The 18,123-nt window shown below is 56.2% G+C and overlaps 2 protein-coding genes across 3 annotated transcripts; both read left to right on the top strand.

Annotated features, from left to right (window-relative positions):
• The first annotated feature begins 2,892 nt into the window (after positions 1-2,892).
• RPS5 (ribosomal protein S5) lies at positions 2,893-10,574 on the top strand. Its single transcript, XM_032614965.1, has 6 exons — positions 2,893-4,794; positions 5,537-5,645; positions 8,995-9,204; positions 9,362-9,490; positions 10,264-10,362; positions 10,452-10,574. The coding sequence occupies exons 2-6, from the start codon at positions 5,538-5,540 to the stop codon at positions 10,518-10,520; spliced, it is 615 nt and encodes a 204-aa protein (XP_032470856.1). The 5' UTR covers positions 2,893-4,794; position 5,537; the 3' UTR covers positions 10,521-10,574.
• A 1,413-nt stretch (positions 10,575-11,987) lies between these two features.
• On the top strand, positions 11,988-15,127 carry RNF225 (ring finger protein 225). Of its 2 annotated transcripts, XM_032614961.1 has the most exons (2): positions 11,988-12,883; positions 13,434-15,127. In XM_032614961.1, the coding sequence occupies exons 1-2, from the start codon at positions 11,988-11,990 to the stop codon at positions 13,678-13,680; spliced, it is 1,143 nt and encodes a 380-aa protein (XP_032470852.1). In that variant the 3' UTR covers positions 13,681-15,127. The 2 variants fall into 2 exon arrangements, with proteins under 2 accessions (XP_032470852.1, XP_032470853.1); XM_032614962.1 differs by having other exon boundaries at positions 11,988-13,489.
• Positions 15,128-18,123: the final 2,996 nt, after the last annotated feature.

Here is an 18,123-nt window from a genome sequence, read left to right as displayed (position 1 = left end):
CACACACATACACACACCACACACATCCCACACACCACACACATCCCAGACCACACACATACACATCCCAGACCACACACATACACACACCACACACATCCCAGACCACACATCTACACAGACCGCATACATACACACACCACACACACACTCACCACACACATCCCACACACCACACACATCCCAGACCACACATCTACACAGACCGCATACATACACACACCACACACATCCCAGGCCACACACATCCCAGACCACACACATACACACACCACACACACACTCACCACACACACATCACACACACCACACACATACACACACACCCCCACACACACACCATTGTTTCCTTTTCCACACCAGCTTCCAGCAGGCTCTTTCCACAGCCCGAATCTGATTGTATCTCTCCATGTGGGAAGCTCTCCACTGCATCACCTTCTAGAGCAAAGCTTCCTGAGTGGGTTACAAGTTTGCCAAGATATAAGTTGCTTTGGGTGCCAAGCCGTCTCTCCAGTTACCTTCCTATGTGTGTAGGAATACTGTCGTTTTTCTGTGTGTGCAGTGAAGATGGTTTCAGAGTACTGCCCTGTGGGATAAACCTCAGGTCCGTCATCTGCTGTTCACGGTCGTCCGTGACTGGCCCCCAGCCTTTGTCTCCCGTGGCCACACCTCCCACACACCAGCCACACGGAACAACGTGCGGTTCCTGAAGAAGCCACCCTTTTTCCCGCGAACGTGCCTTTGTGCCTGTGCCTGGAACCCGCCTCTCTTCTTCCCTCCAAGATGTTTCCAGTAGCCCTCCCCAGCCACCTCAGACAGACTTCAGCTTGCCCCCTCTGCTTCCGGAGTGCCTCCCCCTTACTCCTCTTAAGCCTCCTACCATATTATATGTACTCCTTACAGAGCTTGGAAACTGTGTTTCCCAAGGACACTGTGAGCTTCCAGGAGCAGGGGCCATGTCTTATTCTCAGTATCCACAGCACACAGGGCAGTGGGCCCTGACCCATGGCTGCTGAATGCATGACTGACGCCTTCCTGGAGGCGGTCACCACGCCGCACCCTACGTCGTCCTTGTAGATGTTTACGTGGCTCTCTCCCCCGCGCCAGCTGTGGGCCCTACAGGGCAAAACAATCCAATTTCTCCAGGGCCCCAGCACTCAGACCAGCCTGGCACGCAGCAGCCCAATAAAATCTTCCTGTATTGAGTCCACCCTTTCCATGGCCCCAGAGCCCCCCCGGTGCCGTGGGCTCTGGCAGCCAGCATCCTGTCACTGCTCTCTGCCTTCTCTCACAATGCTGTATCCCTGTCCCTCTTGCAGGGTCCGTGTCTGTAACTGGATGTCGCAGCCTCTGTTCCTAACTGCCAGGGCGTCAGCCTTCTTTCCTTTGTTTCTCTGATGACCCCATCACGTGTGAACCATCTGACACCCCCCATACTGTTGTGTAGTGGTCATCGTCACCATCTCTCCCTGTGTTTCTCCCTCCGTATTGGATTCGTTCCTTCTGTGTCATGAGTAAACAAAGACCGACCGACGTGGGTGGTTCAGAACAGGAAGGCTGAGACCCAGGGAGACGGAGATCTTGTGTCAGCATCTCTGAGAGAGTCCCAGGTACACCTAGACACAGGTCGACTTCCACACAGAGTGCGGCCGAGGCCGAGAGACTGAGAAAGTTGACAGATGTGGGGGGAAACTCAGAGGCAAGAGATGCATGTTCCCCGTGCCCCCAGGCCTCCAACAGGCTGCAGGGAGTGGCCCTGAAGTTAGGCTGCTTTGGGGGCGTCGGATAAGTGACCTCCCTGAACCTCAGTGACCTACTCAGCCTGGAAAGAGGGGATGATCAGATGTGCTTGGATCTTCCTGGATCTTCCATCCAGTAAGATCCCACATGCCGCGGAGCGGCTAGGCCTGTGAGCCATGGCCACTGAGCCTGCGCGGCCGGAGCCTGTGCTCCGCAACGGGAGAGGCCACAACAGTGAGAGGCCCACGTACCGCAAATAAATTAATTAATTTAATTAAATAAAAAGGGAGAAGCCTAAGGCGCAGGGAGAGCCCCTCTCTGGATCATGCTAGATCCAGTGGAAAGGCCCAGAGTTGACTGAACTCATTTGTTTATTGGGCACTTTGTATGTTCAGAGATAGGCGGCACTGGGGGAGACACGATGCTGAGATGGTGGAGAGGCCAGCGGAGGAGGGAGAGGTCAGGCTCCGGGGCAAACCACCTTAGAATCCCAGCTCTGCCCCATTTTGCTCTGTGACCCTGGGCAAGTTACTGCACCTCTCTGGGCCTCCCTGACTGCCTAATCAAGTTGTTCTGAAGATTAGGTCTGAAATGGTCTGATTCCCAGACTCCTATTGCCTACCTGGCATTAGGAGGGCGTTTCCCCAGGCTGTGGCCAGGAAGAGGGGCAGACTCAGGTAAGGAGGTGTTCTAAACAGGAGACAGCAGGACTCTGGGTCTGGAATTGGTGTCTGGTGGAGGAGCGAGGCCTAGCCGCTTGGTGTCTGCCTGAAGCCCAGAGAGGGAGCAGCAAGACTAGGGAGAACTGCCCCATCCGTCCTTCCACCCATCATTTTTTCAGCAGTTACTTGTGAGCAGATACTGTGTGCCAGACTCAGTACTTCCAGCTGGGGACACAGTGGGGAAGAAACCAAACAGCCTCTCGCCTCATGGAGCAGTTAGAGAATCAGGGCAGAGGAGATGGCCAGAGCTGGTCAGCCCAGAGTGAACACGATGCACCAGGAATGCAAAGGGGCTTCTGCAGAGGCTTTCCCCCTCCAGCCTGAAGAACACAGCACCAACATCCCTAGACTTATGGGATCAGACTCCAGATTTTGTGCCTGTGTCCTGGGGACCTGAGGAGGCTGGACTGTCTTAGGCCTGGCAAGTAGTGTGTGGTCATCAGCTATGCAAGGTGACCCCCTACCCCGCACCACATAGGGCTTTACTGCAGGACCTCTCTCCTGCCCTCCCATGCATGGTGGGTCATTCCTGTCAGGTCTATAAAGATGCCCATTATCGAGTGACCACTGACAGTCAGGCCACAGGCTCCAAACTCACCTTGTCTGATTTAGTTCTCACTTCCACACTGACAGGGGAAACTGAGGTTCAGAGGGGGTGGACCCCTGTCCACTTTGGGAGAGAGACAGGGTTGGGGGGCCCCCTGGATCCTGCTGAGTGTGAGGGTGCCTGGTGCCTACTCCCAGCCTCCCTGTTTTCCCCCAGTCAGCACCTCCCCAGCTGTGTCCCCCAGGACCAGGGAGGGCCCCCAATGATCAGAGAGGGTCCCTCCAGGACCAGGAAGGAACCTACTTAGCTCCTCCCCAACCCCAGTAAAAGGCCCGAGGCTGCTGCTCTGTACATACCAAGGCAGAGGCCAGGGATAAGGCCACAGACTGCAGTGGCTGGGGGCCTTGGCCTCTCTGGGTGCGGCTCCCAGACTTCAGTCCACCCGAACCTGAGGTCTAACCCGCTGCCCAGACCAGCTTCAAGGCTTGTGTCCCCCTGAGCAGTGGCATGAGCTGTGACTGACGACGACAGTCCAAGGGGGCCCAGAGTTTCTGGTCTGAAACGCTCCTGGAATTGGGATAGGGATAGGGGCGAGCCTTTATAGTCAGTCAGTATCCTTTACAATCAGTCAACAAACATCGCGGCTGCTGAGCACCTGTAGTGCGCATGCCCCGAAGGTGGGCAATTGGGGTTGGTGCGGACAAATGAAGGACCGCCTGGGTCACGTGGCTGGGCCCCTTCGGGTCCGACAAGGGGAACTCCCACCCTTAGAAGATGAGGTGGGCACCTGGAGGTGAGGAGCCTCAGGCGCCTTGGAGACCAAGCTCTGCCAGATGCCGCTCCCTGCCATCTGCAGCCAGCATGGGTGTGCGGCTACAGTGGTCGCTGCCTCTGCGAAGCCCGCCGAGGAGGCGTCCACAACCCAGTTCGGCTCCAGAGTCTAGGCGGGGGATGTGAAGTCTTGGCACGTGCTCTCCACGCAGACCGCCGGTGTCACTGGGTGCGGCTGCAGAGTGCGCAGGGGACGCACCACCGTGCCTGCCCTGCACTCGATCAGTGATCTCGGCAGCACAGGCCCCAGCTGGATCAAAAAGGGCGGGGGCTGTCCCTCAGGCTCCTCCTCCAGGGCACCTCCCGCACGCGGTAACGGGGCAGGAGAGGCGGGGGCCAAAGAGAGACAATGGTCGGTCGCGGGGGGACGCCGGCATGGGGTGAAGCGAAGGGTCCCCTTTCGGAGGCTCAGGCCCCAAGCAGCCCAGAGCGCGCGAGTGTGGGGGAGGGGGGGCCCGCGAGTGGTGTCCGCCCACGCGCGCGGGGCCCGGACCACAGCGGACAGCAGTCGCGACGGCCTGGCCTCACTGAGCCGCCGGGTCCTGTAGCAGGTGCTTGTATGCGCAGCGACGAGCGCGGGCCAGACTTCTGCCCTCACTAGACATGGCGGCGTTGACCTCATAGAGACCTCTGCGCCTGTGCAGGGGACGCCTACGAACTGGCAAGTGCTGGAAGTTGGACATCCGCCAGGCACAACCTTTGGGCCCGCTTCTGCAAGTACGCATGCGCCGGGGGTTTACGGTTTCCGTTTGGCCCAGAGGGCGCCTTTACATGCTCGCTCCGAATTGGTCCGTAAATACGCCTTGTTCTTCTGCGCATGCGCGGTCTTCGGTGACCCGGAAGTTCTCGCCTCTCTTAAAAGCGTCGGCCCGCGGCGTGCGGCCTTTTCTTTTCTGTGCCAGGGCGGCGCGTGGTGTATGCTGAGCGACCGAGACACCTCAGCTGCTGCTTAAGGTGAGGCTGTCGCGGAGTCGGAGGTCTGAAGGCCGATTCAGGGTCTTCCGGGAGCCGTGAGTGGGACCCGAGACCGGGGGCTTCCCTCGGGCAGGAGACGAGGATGGAGGCGCGGGGAAGGTTACTCTCGCCCCTTTGCTGATGCCCCCTCGCCGCTGTAGCCTTGCCCCCAGCGGACTGGGGAGTGTTGGCCTGGTCTCTCCAGTTGTACTTTATTTATTATAAGAAGTTCCCGTTTTCCTTACATGCACGATGCACACTTTGGTCGGGACACGCTTTCTTCTAAGTAGCAGCCCCTAATCCCCCCGTGGGGGTCGGACACCAAACTCGACCTTTGCACTGGTAAAGCGCAGAATTCATACCATTGATCCTTCTGTTTTACTGATGAGGAAGCTGAGTCCACAGCGGCTTGTAGACTCTCCTAGGGTCGCAGAGCTCTTGAAGAACAAGGTTGGGTTTGACTTCGAGCGGATGCAGCATCAGGGCATTTGGCATCCCCTGCCCGTCTCTGGGCCGCCTTGCAACCGTTGAGGGGGTGCCTGCCAGCTGTTAGCCCCAGGGTTCCTGGGTGAGAGACAGGTGTTTCTTGCTGACAGATGAGTGGTGTTTTTAAGGTTCCACAAGGTGGACTCAGATGTTCACAGCCTTTCTCAGTTCCTGGTAACTTCCCAGTTCTCAGGTTGTGCGCTAACCTCAGAGTCTGTGGTGGGTGTGCCTGGGCTTTGACAGTTTCTGTCCCTAGGATGACGGAGTGGGAGACAGCTGCACCTGCAGTAGCAGAGACCCCCGACATCAAGCTCTTTGGGAAGTGGAGCACCGATGATGTGCAGATCAATGACATTTCCCTGCAGGTGAGGGGGGTGTAATGATTGTGCTTCCCAGCTGGGGGTGGGGTCGCTTGAAACTTGTAGCTGCCCCACGAAGTAGAGTTGAAGATGGGACAGGTAAAGGAGGGATCCCAGGACCACCACACCCATCATGTCTGTTTTTCCTTGTATCCTGTTAGAGGTTGCTACAGTTTTTGTCAGGAGATGGTTCCTTCCTCAGAGGGAGTATCACATCCCACAAGTTGTTTAGTTAATTGTTTTGTAGTGAAATACACTATTTATGTTTTTAGTTTCATATATTTTATTTTTTAAAGGTCATCTATAAGTTTTGAGTGTTCTTATTTTACTCAAGTATTGAAGATGACAAGGACAATACTTCATTCAGCCTATAAAATTTTATTTAAATTATATGTTTTAGAATTAAATAAAAATGGACAATATTTTTCAAGTTCAGAAGCTGTGCCTTGGAGAGAAGAGTCAAATTATAAAGATTCAAATGCCTAAAAATCTAAATGCCTTACCGTCATCCCTCAGTATCTGAGGGGTGTTCTTTCCAAGAGCCCCCAAGTTTACCAAAATCTGCAGATGCTCAAGTCCCGTAAAGTGTAAGGGCCCAACGTTATCATTTTGTGTGGGGAAATCCAGTTGTCCCGGCAGCTTTTGTTTTCGTCTCTTGGAGTTTTCTGTATCGTACTTAAATTTAGGCAACAAAATGTAACTTCAATCTCATTTATACATTATGTGTATCTGTCCCAGCACCATTTGTTTTTTTTGTTTTTGCAAGAAAATGAACCCTTTTATTGTGATTAAAGGGTCAGTACACCAAGATGACATAGCAATCCTATATGTGTGTGCACCAAACAACAGAACTTTGAAATACATGAAGCAGAAACTTACAGAACTTGTAAGAGGAATAGACAGTTTCTCAATTATACTTCAGGACTTCATCATCCCTCTCCCTGCAACTGACAGAAATACTAGACAGAAAGTCAGCAAGGATGTAAAAAGCCTGAGTAATAACCCCAACCAAGAGGATTGTGAAGACATTTATAGAAACTTCACCCAGTGACAGCAAAATACACATTCATTTCAAGAAGCCTTACAGAACATTCAGCAAGATATACCACACCCTGGGTCATAAAACAAACTTGAACAAATTTAAACAATCAAACCAAACGTGAAACAAATAAGAAATCAGTAACAAAAAGATACCAGAAAATGCTCCAAACAGTAGGAAATGAAACAATATACTTCTAAATAATACACGGGTGATAGAGGAAGTCTCTAAGGGAATCAAGGGATATTTAGAACTGAATAAATTGTAATGAAAACTTGTGGGATAAAGCTGGAACAGTACTGAAGGAACTTTTTATAATAATGATTTGTTAGAAAAGAAAAAAAAGTTTCAAATCAATACTCTCAGCACCCCTCAAAAAATAAAAAGAGCAAAATACAACTAAAGCAAAGTAGAAGATAGGATATCATAAAGATCAGAACAGAAATCAGTGAAATTAAGAACAGAAAGGTAAAGGGACTTCCCTGGCGGTACAGTGGTTAAGACTTTGTGCTCTCAATACGGGGGGCATAGGTTCGATCCCTGGTCGGGGAACTAAGATCCCCCATGCGCAGCACCATTTGTTGAAGAGAGTATTTATCCCATTGAGTGGTCTTGGCACCCTTGTTGAGAATCAGTTGAGCAAGGATGTAAGGGTTTGTTTCTGAACTCTGAACTCTATTTCATTGGTCTCTATGCCTATCCTTTTGCCGGTACCACACTGTCTTGTAATAGTGTTTTTTTTTTTTTTTTTTTTTTTTTTTTTTGGCGGTACGCGGGCCTCTCACTGTTGTGGCCTCTCCCATTGCAGAGCACAGGGTCCGGATGCGCAGGCCCAGTGGCCACGGCTCACAGGCCCAGCCGCTCCGCGGCATGTGGGATCCTCCCGGACCAGGGCACGAACCCGCGTCCCCTGCATCGGCAGGCGGACTCTCAACCACTGCACCACCAGGGAAGCCCTGTAATAGGTTTTGAAATTGGGAAATGGGAGCTCTCCCACTGTATGTTGCCTCCATACTGTTTTACACTTGGCCTCATTAGGACTTTTGTGGGGCCTTCATAAAAATAAATTTATATTTTGTGACTGCATTGGTATAATGACGAATAAAATTCAGGTTTGATCATATTTTTCCCTTTCTTCTTTTAAAAGAAATTAAAACTTTTTGTTGCCTCGAAATATATCATGGTACCTAGGTACTGAGCCTAACAGAGAATTCAAACCTGTTTTTCACTCAATGTCTTGTCGAACTGTTTTTCCTTCATGGGTTTGTTGGGGGAGAGGTCTGCAAACTTAAAAGGGCCAGTTAGTAAATGTTTTATAAAGTCTTTGTAGGTCACATGTGGTCTGTCACATGTGTGTTTGCTTCTTTGTTTTCTTTTTCTTGCTTTTTTTTGTACAACCCTTTAATAATGTAAAAACTAATTTTCACTTTCCCCTGGTCCTCTCCTAGGGGCTGGGAAAGCAGAAGTCAGCTGATATCAGAGTTCTCACTCTCTTGAAAGCTGTGGTGGGCTCTACCATGGGGCCCAGCAGCTTAACCAAACGCTTGCTGGGGCATTTGGTATTCGCAGGTTTTTTTGGCACAGTGTGAGTCCCTGCGTGGACACCCGTCTGTCTACTTGCCTATTTGTGCAAGTGGTCGTCTCCAGGCTGGACCCCAGACTGTTGTGCCTACATCAGAATCCTCTGCGTTCTTTTCCTGTTAATCCTTGTATTTGTAGAAACTCATTGTTTGTACATGTTCTCATGTGTGTGTGGTAGAATGACTGTGTGTAGGTTTCCTACTGGAAATATCAAAAGTAGTCCTCACGTAGGCAGTCCTCTGACTCAACCCCCCCGAATGGTTTAGTGTCTCTAGACACCATCTTGGCATGTGTATGTATATATAGGCAAGATTGTTGAATGGTTGTTTTGCAACACTGGTTCTCTGGCTTAGTTCCCCCCGCCCCTACCCCTTTAGGGGTACATTTGTGGGGGTCAGTAATGAGGAGTGCTCCTGGCATACTACAGTGCACGGGGCAGCCCCTCCAGAACAAAGAGTTAGTTGACATAAAACGTCAGTGCAGAGTGAAGAACACTTTTAAAACAAGACTGGTATCGTGGGTGGTTACCTACTTAGTTTTCCATACCTTCCTCCCATTAGGAAGGAAGTACTCTTTTCAGTGTCCTGGTAAAGTCACTTGCTTCGGTTTTACTTTTCTGTGGCAGGCAGGTGGGTGGGAGCTACGCTGAGTGGGTGTTCAGTCTCTCTGGTCCCCTGCCAAGATCCGTCCTGCTCCTGACCGTGGTCCCTTCACCCCCTCTTCCTGCTGCCCCAGGATTACATCGCAGTGAAGGAGAAGTATGCCAAATACCTGCCCCACAGTGCAGGGCGCTACGCGGCCAAGCGCTTCCGCAAGGCGCAGTGCCCCATCGTGGAGCGCCTCACCAACTCCATGATGATGCATGGCCGCAACAATGGCAAGAAGCTCATGACTGTACGCATCGTGAAGCACGCCTTTGAGATCATCCATCTGCTCACAGGCGAGGTAGGGCCCCGAGGCCAGGTGGGGCAGAGTGCCCTTAGTACACCCTAACGCCAGTGGCCGCCCCACGATAGGCATGCCAGGGTGCTCCAAGTTTTAGGGGTGAAGGGTCGGGGAGGGATGCTTGCCAGGTATCTGGCTCATGGCCCCCCTCTCTTAGAACCCCCTGCAGGTCCTGGTGAATGCCATCATCAACAGCGGCCCCCGGGAGGACTCGACCCGCATTGGGCGAGCTGGAACAGTGAGGCGGCAGGCCGTGGACGTGTCCCCGCTGCGCCGTGTGAATCAGGTGGGCTTGGGGCTTTGGGGTACACGTGGGTGGCCAGGAACAGCCACCAGGCTCTGGCAGAATCCTGCCTGGGGCAGCAGAGGCTGGCAAGTGGGAATGTTCATCTCTGTCTGCATGTTTACCTGAGTGTCGGGTCATGAAGGCTTCCTGGATTCCCACCCCACGCAGAGCACGTCCTAGCTCTGGGCCCTCTCCTGGGCAGCATTAGATTGAAGGGCCCGTTTCATTTGGGTATATGTTTTTACACTGTTTTTATTTTCTTGGACCATTTGAGAATCGGTTGCAGGTGTTTTGACCATTTCCCTGTTAACATTTCAGTGGGTGTCCCCCTAGAATAAAGATGTTCTGTCCCCACCATCACCCCCAAGAAATGTAACAGCAATCTAACATTTGACATTACATCACTGTTCCAGTTTATGGAGCTGTCCCCAAGCATACCCTTTATAGCTGTTCGTTTTCAGTCAAGGGTTCCAGGACAGGAACACATTGCATTTCCCTGTCTCGGCTAGTTTTAAGTCACCTATCATCAGGGACCCAGCTTCAGCCTTTGTGTCCGCACACTTTTTTGTGCCCCTCAGTCTGATCCCAGATCTAGCAGCATGGCACCTGGGCACTGGGCAGCGCTGTGGGCTCCCACTGTGTCTTGCCTCAGTTGGCCTGTGGATGGCAACGTGGTAGGCAGCATTTGTTGGGTCCCAGGGTACTGGAGAGCCGTGTCCCTGCGTGGTGTAGGGGCAACCCCTACTTAGCACAGGGACCCCTGTGCTCCCTAGGCCATCTGGCTGCTGTGCACAGGTGCCCGTGAGGCCGCCTTCCGGAACATCAAGACCATTGCCGAGTGCCTGGCAGACGAGCTCATCAACGCTGCCAAGGTGGGTGAGGACACCTGGGCGGCGGGGGCGGTGGCGAGTCTCAAAGGGGAGGGTCCTCCGACATTGGAACTAGCCATCCCTTCTTGCAGGGCTCCTCCAACTCCTACGCTATCAAGAAGAAGGATGAGCTGGAACGTGTGGCCAAGTCCAACCGCTGATTGCCTGGCCACAGCTGCAATAAACCTGTTTGCCCTTTGGGGTGGCCCCACCCATCTGTGCCACTGTCTGTGCTCAATGGGGAAGGGTATCTGGGAGCAGGGGGTGAGGGGCAGGATGACTGGTGTTTCTGAGGAGCTGCCCATGTTCCTGGCATGTCTTCTGGTCTGTTGGGACCTGGACCCACCAGGGAAGTGCTCGGCTCAGGAAGCACCACTGACTCAGAACCATGGCACCCTGGGCTGCAGGCCTGGCTGCCTGGACTGTTCCAGCAGGTGTTGGAAAATGAGGGGTGGGGTTGTCCTGGCAGAGATGTCACTGGTCTGGGGAGGGGCTTGGTGGCTGCAGCCCACCGCCCTGAGAGGTGTGTTGCCAGGAAGCAGCCCCAGGGGGAGGAAGCCAAGGCCTGGGCTCTGGACCAAGACAGTTTCTAGCCCCTTGTCATTGGCTGGAGAGGGCTGGTCCGGTCCAGTCTACTGTGGGGTCAGCCTGCCTTCAACCCCCAGGACTCCAGAAGTCCCACTCTTCTTCCTGGACACGCTGCCCCTGCCCAGAGCCAGATACCCCAGGTTGCACTCACCCCACCAGTGGCTCTAGGTGGAGGATTCATGAGGTGTTGAAGACTGGGAGTGGTGGTGGGGACCCCCTCTCCTGATGAGCCTGGACTGTCAACGTCCTGTCAGCCTGTGCCTCCTTCCTTGCACCCCCGACATCTGGCCGATGTCAGGCTTGGTGTTCCCTGTCCTGGTGGCACCTCCCTAGGGGCTGGGAGGGCAGTGTGACAGGTGTGGTGGGAACCTGGCATCTGGAGGGAGTGGCCCCACCACAGGCACCCTCCCATGGGGAGGAGCAATTAGTATCCAGGGGCAGGTAGGCCGAGGGTTGTGGGCAGAACAGGCAAGGAGGCGCCAGCCAGAGGGAGGAGGCACCAGCAGGTGGGAAGAGCCTGCTGGCCTGCTGGGGTCTGTCACTGGGGAATCTGACTCCTGGGCTGCTGGCCACCTATCCTGAAGCTTCCATCCTCCTTCATCTGCTTTTCCCGTTCGTCTTCTGTGGTCTCCCAGGGTCTGTCTCTGCCCAGCTCTCCTGGGAGTCCCTGTCTCCTCTCCACGCCTGTCTGGGATCCTTCCTGGAGTCACCCAGGTCCACCTGGCTCTTGGCTGGGGCATCCCCCAAGTGTAGCTCAGAATCTGCGGTGCTCCCTTTGTCTGTCCCTGTCCCTAATCCTCTTCGGAACCCCTCTGGGTCTCACCTGCCTGTGTGCCTCCAGTCCAGATCTCTACCTGCACACTCTGTCCCAACTCCCAGTCTCCTTGCCTACTGGGCTCTGCTTCCCCTTCTCTGGACGCCCCTGCCTTGTGTGGGGTGATCCTTCCAGAGCCCAGCCCCTGACCCTCCCCAGATCCCCTCTGCCATCTCCCCGCGGCCCCTTCGCTGCCTGACCGCCTGTCCCCGCAGGCCGGGTCCAGATGCCCTGCCCTCGGCCGCCCTGGATCCGCCGCCCCCGGGTCCCCCTGGGCTCGGAGCCTAGCATCCCGGGCTCGCCGTCCACACTCCGGCCCCCCAGCAGGGGGGAGGACGAAGACGAGGGTGATGGGGAGGAAGGGGACGGCAGCCGGGGACCCATCCTGCCGCCCGCGTCCCCCGTGGAATGCCTCATCTGCGTGTCGCCCTTCGACAGCGTATTCAAGCTGCCCAAGTGCCTGGACTGCAGCCACGTCTTCTGCCTCGAGTGCCTGGCTCGTCTGTCTCTGGCCACGGCGGGCGGCGGCGACGCGGTGGCCTGTCCCGTGTGCCGCGCCCCCACGCGCCTGGCCCCACGCCGCGGGCTCCCCGCGCTGCCCACGCAGCTCGGCCTGCTGCCCGGCTCCGCACGCGCCCCGCCGCCGCGCCAGGGCTCCGTGCGCTTCGACCGCCGGCGCGGCCTGCTCTACGTGCGGCAGCCGCCGCCCGCGCCCGGACCGCGCAAGGCCCGCCCCCCGCCGCCGCCGCCGCTGCGCCTCGGCCGCCCGCTGTCGCGCCGCCTGACGCTGGCCAGATCGGCCCGGGTCTTCCACGCGGCCGTCGCCCTGGCCGTGCTTGTGGCCGCGGGCCTCGTGGTCACGGGCCTCTACATCTTCTTCCTCATCCCGCGCGCCACCACCTCCAGCCCCGCTCGGCCCCAGCTCGTGGCGCTCGCCCCGGCGCCCGGCTTCTTCTGGTTCCTGCCTCGGCCCACGCCGGCGGCGCCCTGGACCCCCGGCTGGATGCCGCGCCCCGTGGACCATGACCTGAACGCCGCCCCACCGGGGGCTGCAGAGGACGCCCTGGAGCCCGAGGGGGTTCCCGAAGAGACAAAGACGCCGGACGGGTCCTTGGACCGCAGGTGGGGGTTGGAGGCTTGGCCTGACTGGGCCCCGCGGGCACGCGGCGGGTGGAGGCGGTGGGGGGCGCAGTAAAAGCATCCGCGCCGCAGGCCCTGCCTCAGGCCTGGGGACCCCAGTGTCATCCTGATGCTCGCCATGATCCCCGTGGAGGCCTTAGAGGGCGCATGGCAAGCACCCATTTCTCTAAAGAGGCCTGGAGGGATCATTCCTGGCATCATTAGCACGGAGCAGGGACCCTCTCAAGGAGCACCCCTGACACTAGTCTCTGTGGGCATCCAGCTGTGGGACCCCCATGTCTGTAAAGGTCCTACTGGGAGGCACTCACAAACCAGCTGGGAGTACACTCGATCCTCAGCTCTTGTGGGAGTCCAGCTGCAGGGTCCCTCTGACCAACATCGTGCAGTGGCCCTGCTAGGGGTACCCCATCCCTGATCCTCGTAAGGGTCCTACTGAATACACCCCAATCATCAGAACTCCAGGAGAACGCTCATCCTTGGCTGGCACCAGAGCCTAAGTCTCTGATTTACATATCCTTTGGGCTTTCTGCAGGTGCTGGGGGCCCCCATCTTTGGATGGCAGACTATTCCCTGGCCACACCTGTGAGTGGCCCACTGCAGGACCAACCACCCCACTCCTCCCCAGGCTGTGGAGTTGCTGCCTGCAGGCTGAGCCTGGGTGGGATCCAGCCATCTCCATGCTGGTCCTGCATTTGCTGCCTTACACATCTGGCAGGGGCTTGGGCTTGAAGGGGGAGGTGTGGCCTGGCCAGGACTGGGGAGAGACAGACAGGGACTGAGCCTCAAAAACTGGCTCCCACTTGGGTCCTGAATATCAACTTGCAGTGGGACCTCGACTTCCCCTATGGCTAGTGGCTTCTGAGATTCTCCTAATATGCTGAGGGGCAGCTGTGGTCACTGAGCCTCAAAGAGGCCAAGGTTGCCCTCTGGGTCAGACAGTGTCATGTGATTTGGGGTGAGGGATCGCTCCTGGACATCCCTGGCCCCTCTCCTTAGCCACTAGAGCCCTCATCACCCCCATCTCCACTCATTAAATATGCAGCGTTGGTTACTTCACCTCCTCCAGGACTCCATCAGCATTTTGTGGCAAGCCTGCTGTACGCCAGGGTGAATGAAGCCTCAGCCCTCATTCGGCAGCGAGAGTGGTCCTCCTCTCAGAAGCCTTCCTGGGTTAGTCACAGTGGTGTAGATAGCAGCCACCCTCTGCACAAACTAAACATGGACTTTCTGTCTCCCCCCTAGGCCCTGGAGCCCCGAGTCTGCCTCACTTCACCCCAGGTTGGGATCTGATATGCCCCTCCTCATGCCTTCCCTCCTACCCCCCAGGCTGGGAGAGTTACGGTGAGGGAGTAGAACTGGCAGGGATGGGCCCAGCCAGAGGGGTCAGAAGGGGCCCTTGGCTGGTGGTGCACGGAAGAGAAAGATGATGCTTTCTGCCTGAGGGTGTTCAAGGAAGGCTGCCTGGAGGAAGAGGCCTCGGGGCTGTATCTTTTTTTTTTTTTGCGGTACGCGGGCCTCTCACTGTTGTGGCCTCTCCTGTTGCGGAGCACAGGCTCCGGACGCGCAGGCTCAGCGGCCATGGCTCATGGGCCCAGCCGCCCCGCGGCGCGTGATATCTTCCCCGACCGGTGCAAGAGCCCGTGTCCCCCGCATCGGCAGGCGGACTCTTAACCACTGCGCCACCAGGGAAGCCCGGGGCTGTATCTTTAAGGATGCTAAGGGGTAACGCCAGCTGGCATTGAGGCGGGGGTGGGGGGGGGGCCCTAAGCGGGGAGCTGGTGGCTGAGGGCAGTGGTCAGAGCTGGCTCCTCCCTGTCCTAACGTGCTTCCTCCTCGGGACTGTGGGGAAGGGTTGCTTCTCCACCCTCCCAGCTGGGAGCCTGAGACCTCAGTCTCTCTTCCCGTAAAATGAAGCCGACTTCGATGTCTGCCCGCCCACTGCCCACGAACAAAGGGGCTGCCTGAAACCACCCCGGGGCTAGGATCAGAGGGGACTCCTCCCGACACTTGCCTGCCAGCCTCTGTGGCCACCTGGAGCTGTGCTCTCCCGGCCCTCCCAATGCCCATTCCATCCCTGCCGGACGCACCCCCCCCACCCCCACGTATCTGCCCCAGGCTTGCTCCTCCTTTCACTGGTCCCAATGCCTGTGAACACCCAGAGAGTGGGGGTTAGCCTCAGTGCCTGGCATGGGTGCCCAGGGACGCCTTTACCGGCCAGACTTTGGTTCTCGCTTCTGTAAAACGGGAGACAATAAACTACTTGCAGGAAGAATTCGTTCATCCACAAGTATTTATTGAGCGCCTGCTGTGTACCAAGGGGGGACTCGGGGCACCTTGTGAACGAGGGACTTCGCATGGCAGATGGTGTCCAGAGGGCTGAGGAGAGGAGCCATCATCTTGGCAACACTGCCTCCCCCTCCACGCTCGTGGGGCCCTCAACTCCCCAAACCTTTTCCAGGCCCTCCGCCAGGTCTCCTGCGTTTGCCCCCGAGGGGCGCCGAGTGCTCCACTCTACCGGGATCCAGCCAGCCTTTCTCCTCACGAGGGTCGGGGAGGCCTCTGCCCACACCACACTCGTCTCCTGTCATTGGGGCCTCTTGTGTTCAGGCCGAGGGAATAAGGCCCACGGGGGGCCCTCGCTGGACACTGAGAGCGGAAGTGTCCAGCTTACAGATGGGGAAACTGAGGCTGGGGGCGGGGCAGGGCGTGGATTCGAACAGGGACCAGAGAGCTTTCTGCAAAACATCTCCCCTCAACTCCACACCCTGACAGGGCAGTCTCGCTTTTCCTTCCTCCCCGGGCCCCGCAACCGCAGCTCTCCTCCGTCCTCCGAGTTTGCCATCCTCTGAGTCTTTCCCGCTCACAAACCTAAGCGGTGTTCGAGGCGGGGAAAGCTAGGAGGTTGTCAGCAACGCGGACCAATCGGAGGCCGCATTCTGGGATGGGGGCGTGATGTTAATTGCCATAGCAACCTGGCCCGCCTTCGCCCCGCCGCTCTGTAGGGCTGCGCGCGCATCTTGCCCCTCCCGGAGCCTGGTGGGAGGAGCAGAGAAGGCGCGCCAGCGCTGATAGCCAATCGAACGCTTAAGACTGTCGTTGCTGTGGCGATTTTGCCCGCCTTCGGCCTGTCGAGCGCATCGTGTGTGTGTGTGTGTGTGTGTGTGTGTGGAATTGGGGGAGGCGTGTGTAGGGAATTGGGGGAGGCTGTGTGTGTGTGGAATTGGAGGCGTGTGTGTGGAATTGAGGGAGGCGTGTGTGTGTGTGGAATTGGGGGAGGTGTGTGTGTGTGGAATTGGGGGAGGCTGTGTGTGTGGCATTGGGGGAGGCGTGTGTGGAATTGGGGGAGGCGTGTGTGTGTGTGGAATTGGGGGAGGCGTGTGTGTGTGGAATTGGGGGAGGCGTGTGTGTGTGTGGAACTGGGGGAGGCGTGTGTGGAATTGGGGGAGGCGTGTGTGTGTGTGTGTGTGTGTGTGGAATTGGGGGAGGCGTGTGTGTGTGTGTGTGTGTGTGGAATTGGGGGAGGCATGTGTATGGAATTGGGGGAGGCGTGTGTGTGTTTGTGGAATTGGAGGCGTGTGTGTGGAATTGGGGGAGGCGTGTGTGTGTGTGTGGAATTGGGGGAGGCGTGTGTGTGTGGCATTGGGGGAGGCGTGTGTGTGTAATTGGGGGAGGTGTGTGTGTGTGTGTGTGGAACTGGGGGAGGCGTGTGTGTGTGTGTGTGTGTGTGTCTGACCAATCAGGAGCCCGAAGCTGAAGCGAAGGCCGACCTGGGAAGTGCTGGGATCCTCCGTCGCAAGGGGGAAACAGGCTGGAATGGGGAGCGTCTCCCCTAGGGGCACACACCTTGGCGGGGCAGAGCTGGGCCTGTCCTCCTGAGCTGCGACTTCCTCTGCCCTGTCAGTCTCTGCAGAGGCTTGGGCCAGAGGGGCCAGGAGAAACCTATGACCTGCGTCCCTCTTTCTGGGGCATGTATGTTTCCACTCTAATGGCCGTGGAAAACTCCACATTGGGTATGGGACTTCTCCCAGGAATCTTCCAGAAATCTACTCGTTTTTATTTTTAGTAATAGCTTTCTTGAAATGTAATTCACACACCATACAATTTGCCCATTTAGAGTGTGCAATTCCTCGGGTTGTTAGTATGACCACACAGTTTATGCAACCATCACCACTATCGAATTCCAGAACATTTACAAAAAGAAGCCCCATACCCTTTTGAGTCATGTCCCATTTCTCCTTTTCCTCAACCCCTGGCAACCGTTAGTCTACTTTTTGTCTCTATGGATTTGCCTGTTCAGGACATTTCGTACCAATAGAATCATACAGTTTGTAGAAATCCACTCTTAAAAACAGCAGTGTGTGGATTGTTCTTCCCAACTGGTGGGGCCAGCTCAGCCATGGGTGTGGACTCTGGAGCCAGAGAGATGTGGGTGTGACTCCTACTCCTATTATGGCCTTGTTCTTAGCCCTTCTGAAACTCACTCTCCACTTGGGGAGTGGTGGGGTGTACACTTGGCCTTGGGCTCTCCTGGCTTCACTCAGGCCGTGCTCCCTGCTCTCAGGTACTGGTGGACTGTGACAGGGCTGACGGTCTCTGCTGGATTTTGAGGAGCCACAAGAGGCCAGACACAACAGGAGCAGATGGGCCCTGGGGGCTTGTCCTCTGGCCAGGCTTGTTTCAGGCCAAGCATTTGTCCCAGTGAGCCATGGACCTACTCAATATCTGTCGCATGCTGAAATTTCATCTCATAGTTCTTTCCTTATCTCAAGGGGCCCCTGTGATATTTGCCAGACTCTGGGCTGGCTGCTGAGGTTGTAGCAGTGAACAAGAAGGTCACAGATGTTCTTATTTCTCTCTTCCTTAGAAGTCACGTTCCAGGGCAGAGCTGGACAGTCCACAGCCAGACAAACCATTCATAGTATTCTTTAGGTCAAAGCTAAGTGTTCTGTAGAAGACAAAGCAAAATGATGTCACAGAGACTGTCGGGGGCCCAACTTCGATGGGGGGGGTCAGGGAGTAGGAGCACAGATGCCCAAACAAGGCAAGCAGAGGCCAGGGAACAGCCTGCAAGGCTGAGAAAATGGCAAGAGCAAAGTCCCTGATGCAGGGACAGGCTTACTGGCACCACCGTGAGAAGCAGAGGGCCATTGGAGGAGGGGTGGCCAAGACGGACAGGAGTGTGGGAGGGTTGACGTTGGTAAAGAGCACTTAGTGATACGTGG

This window comes from Phocoena sinus, chromosome 19 (assembly GCF_008692025.1).
Source record: "Phocoena sinus isolate mPhoSin1 chromosome 19, mPhoSin1.pri, whole genome shotgun sequence".
In the NCBI taxonomy this organism is placed as follows: Eukaryota; Metazoa; Chordata; class Mammalia; order Artiodactyla; family Phocoenidae; genus Phocoena; species Phocoena sinus.
The sequence above is the reverse complement of the archived record's forward strand: the minus strand, read 5'-3'. Positions and strand labels throughout refer to the sequence as shown.

Excerpts from the sequence above, each read along its gene's own strand:
- RPS5 (XM_032614965.1), top strand. The coding sequence starts at position 5,538 with ATGACGGAGTGGGAGACAGCTGCACCTGCAGTAGCAGAGACCCCCGAC. Across the intron at positions 9,205-9,361 it reads TCCATCTGCTCACAGGCGAG|AACCCCCTGCAGGTCCTGGT; the intron begins GTAGGGCCCCGA and ends CCCCTCTCTTAG. Across the intron at positions 9,491-10,263 it reads CGCTGCGCCGTGTGAATCAG|GCCATCTGGCTGCTGTGCAC; the intron begins GTGGGCTTGGGG and ends TGTGCTCCCTAG.
- RNF225 (XM_032614961.1), top strand. The coding sequence starts at position 11,988 with ATGCCCTGCCCTCGGCCGCCCTGGATCCGCCGCCCCCGGGTCCCCCTG. Across the intron at positions 12,884-13,433 it reads GACGGGTCCTTGGACCGCAG|GTGCTGGGGGCCCCCATCTT; the intron begins GTGGGGGTTGGA and ends GGCTTTCTGCAG.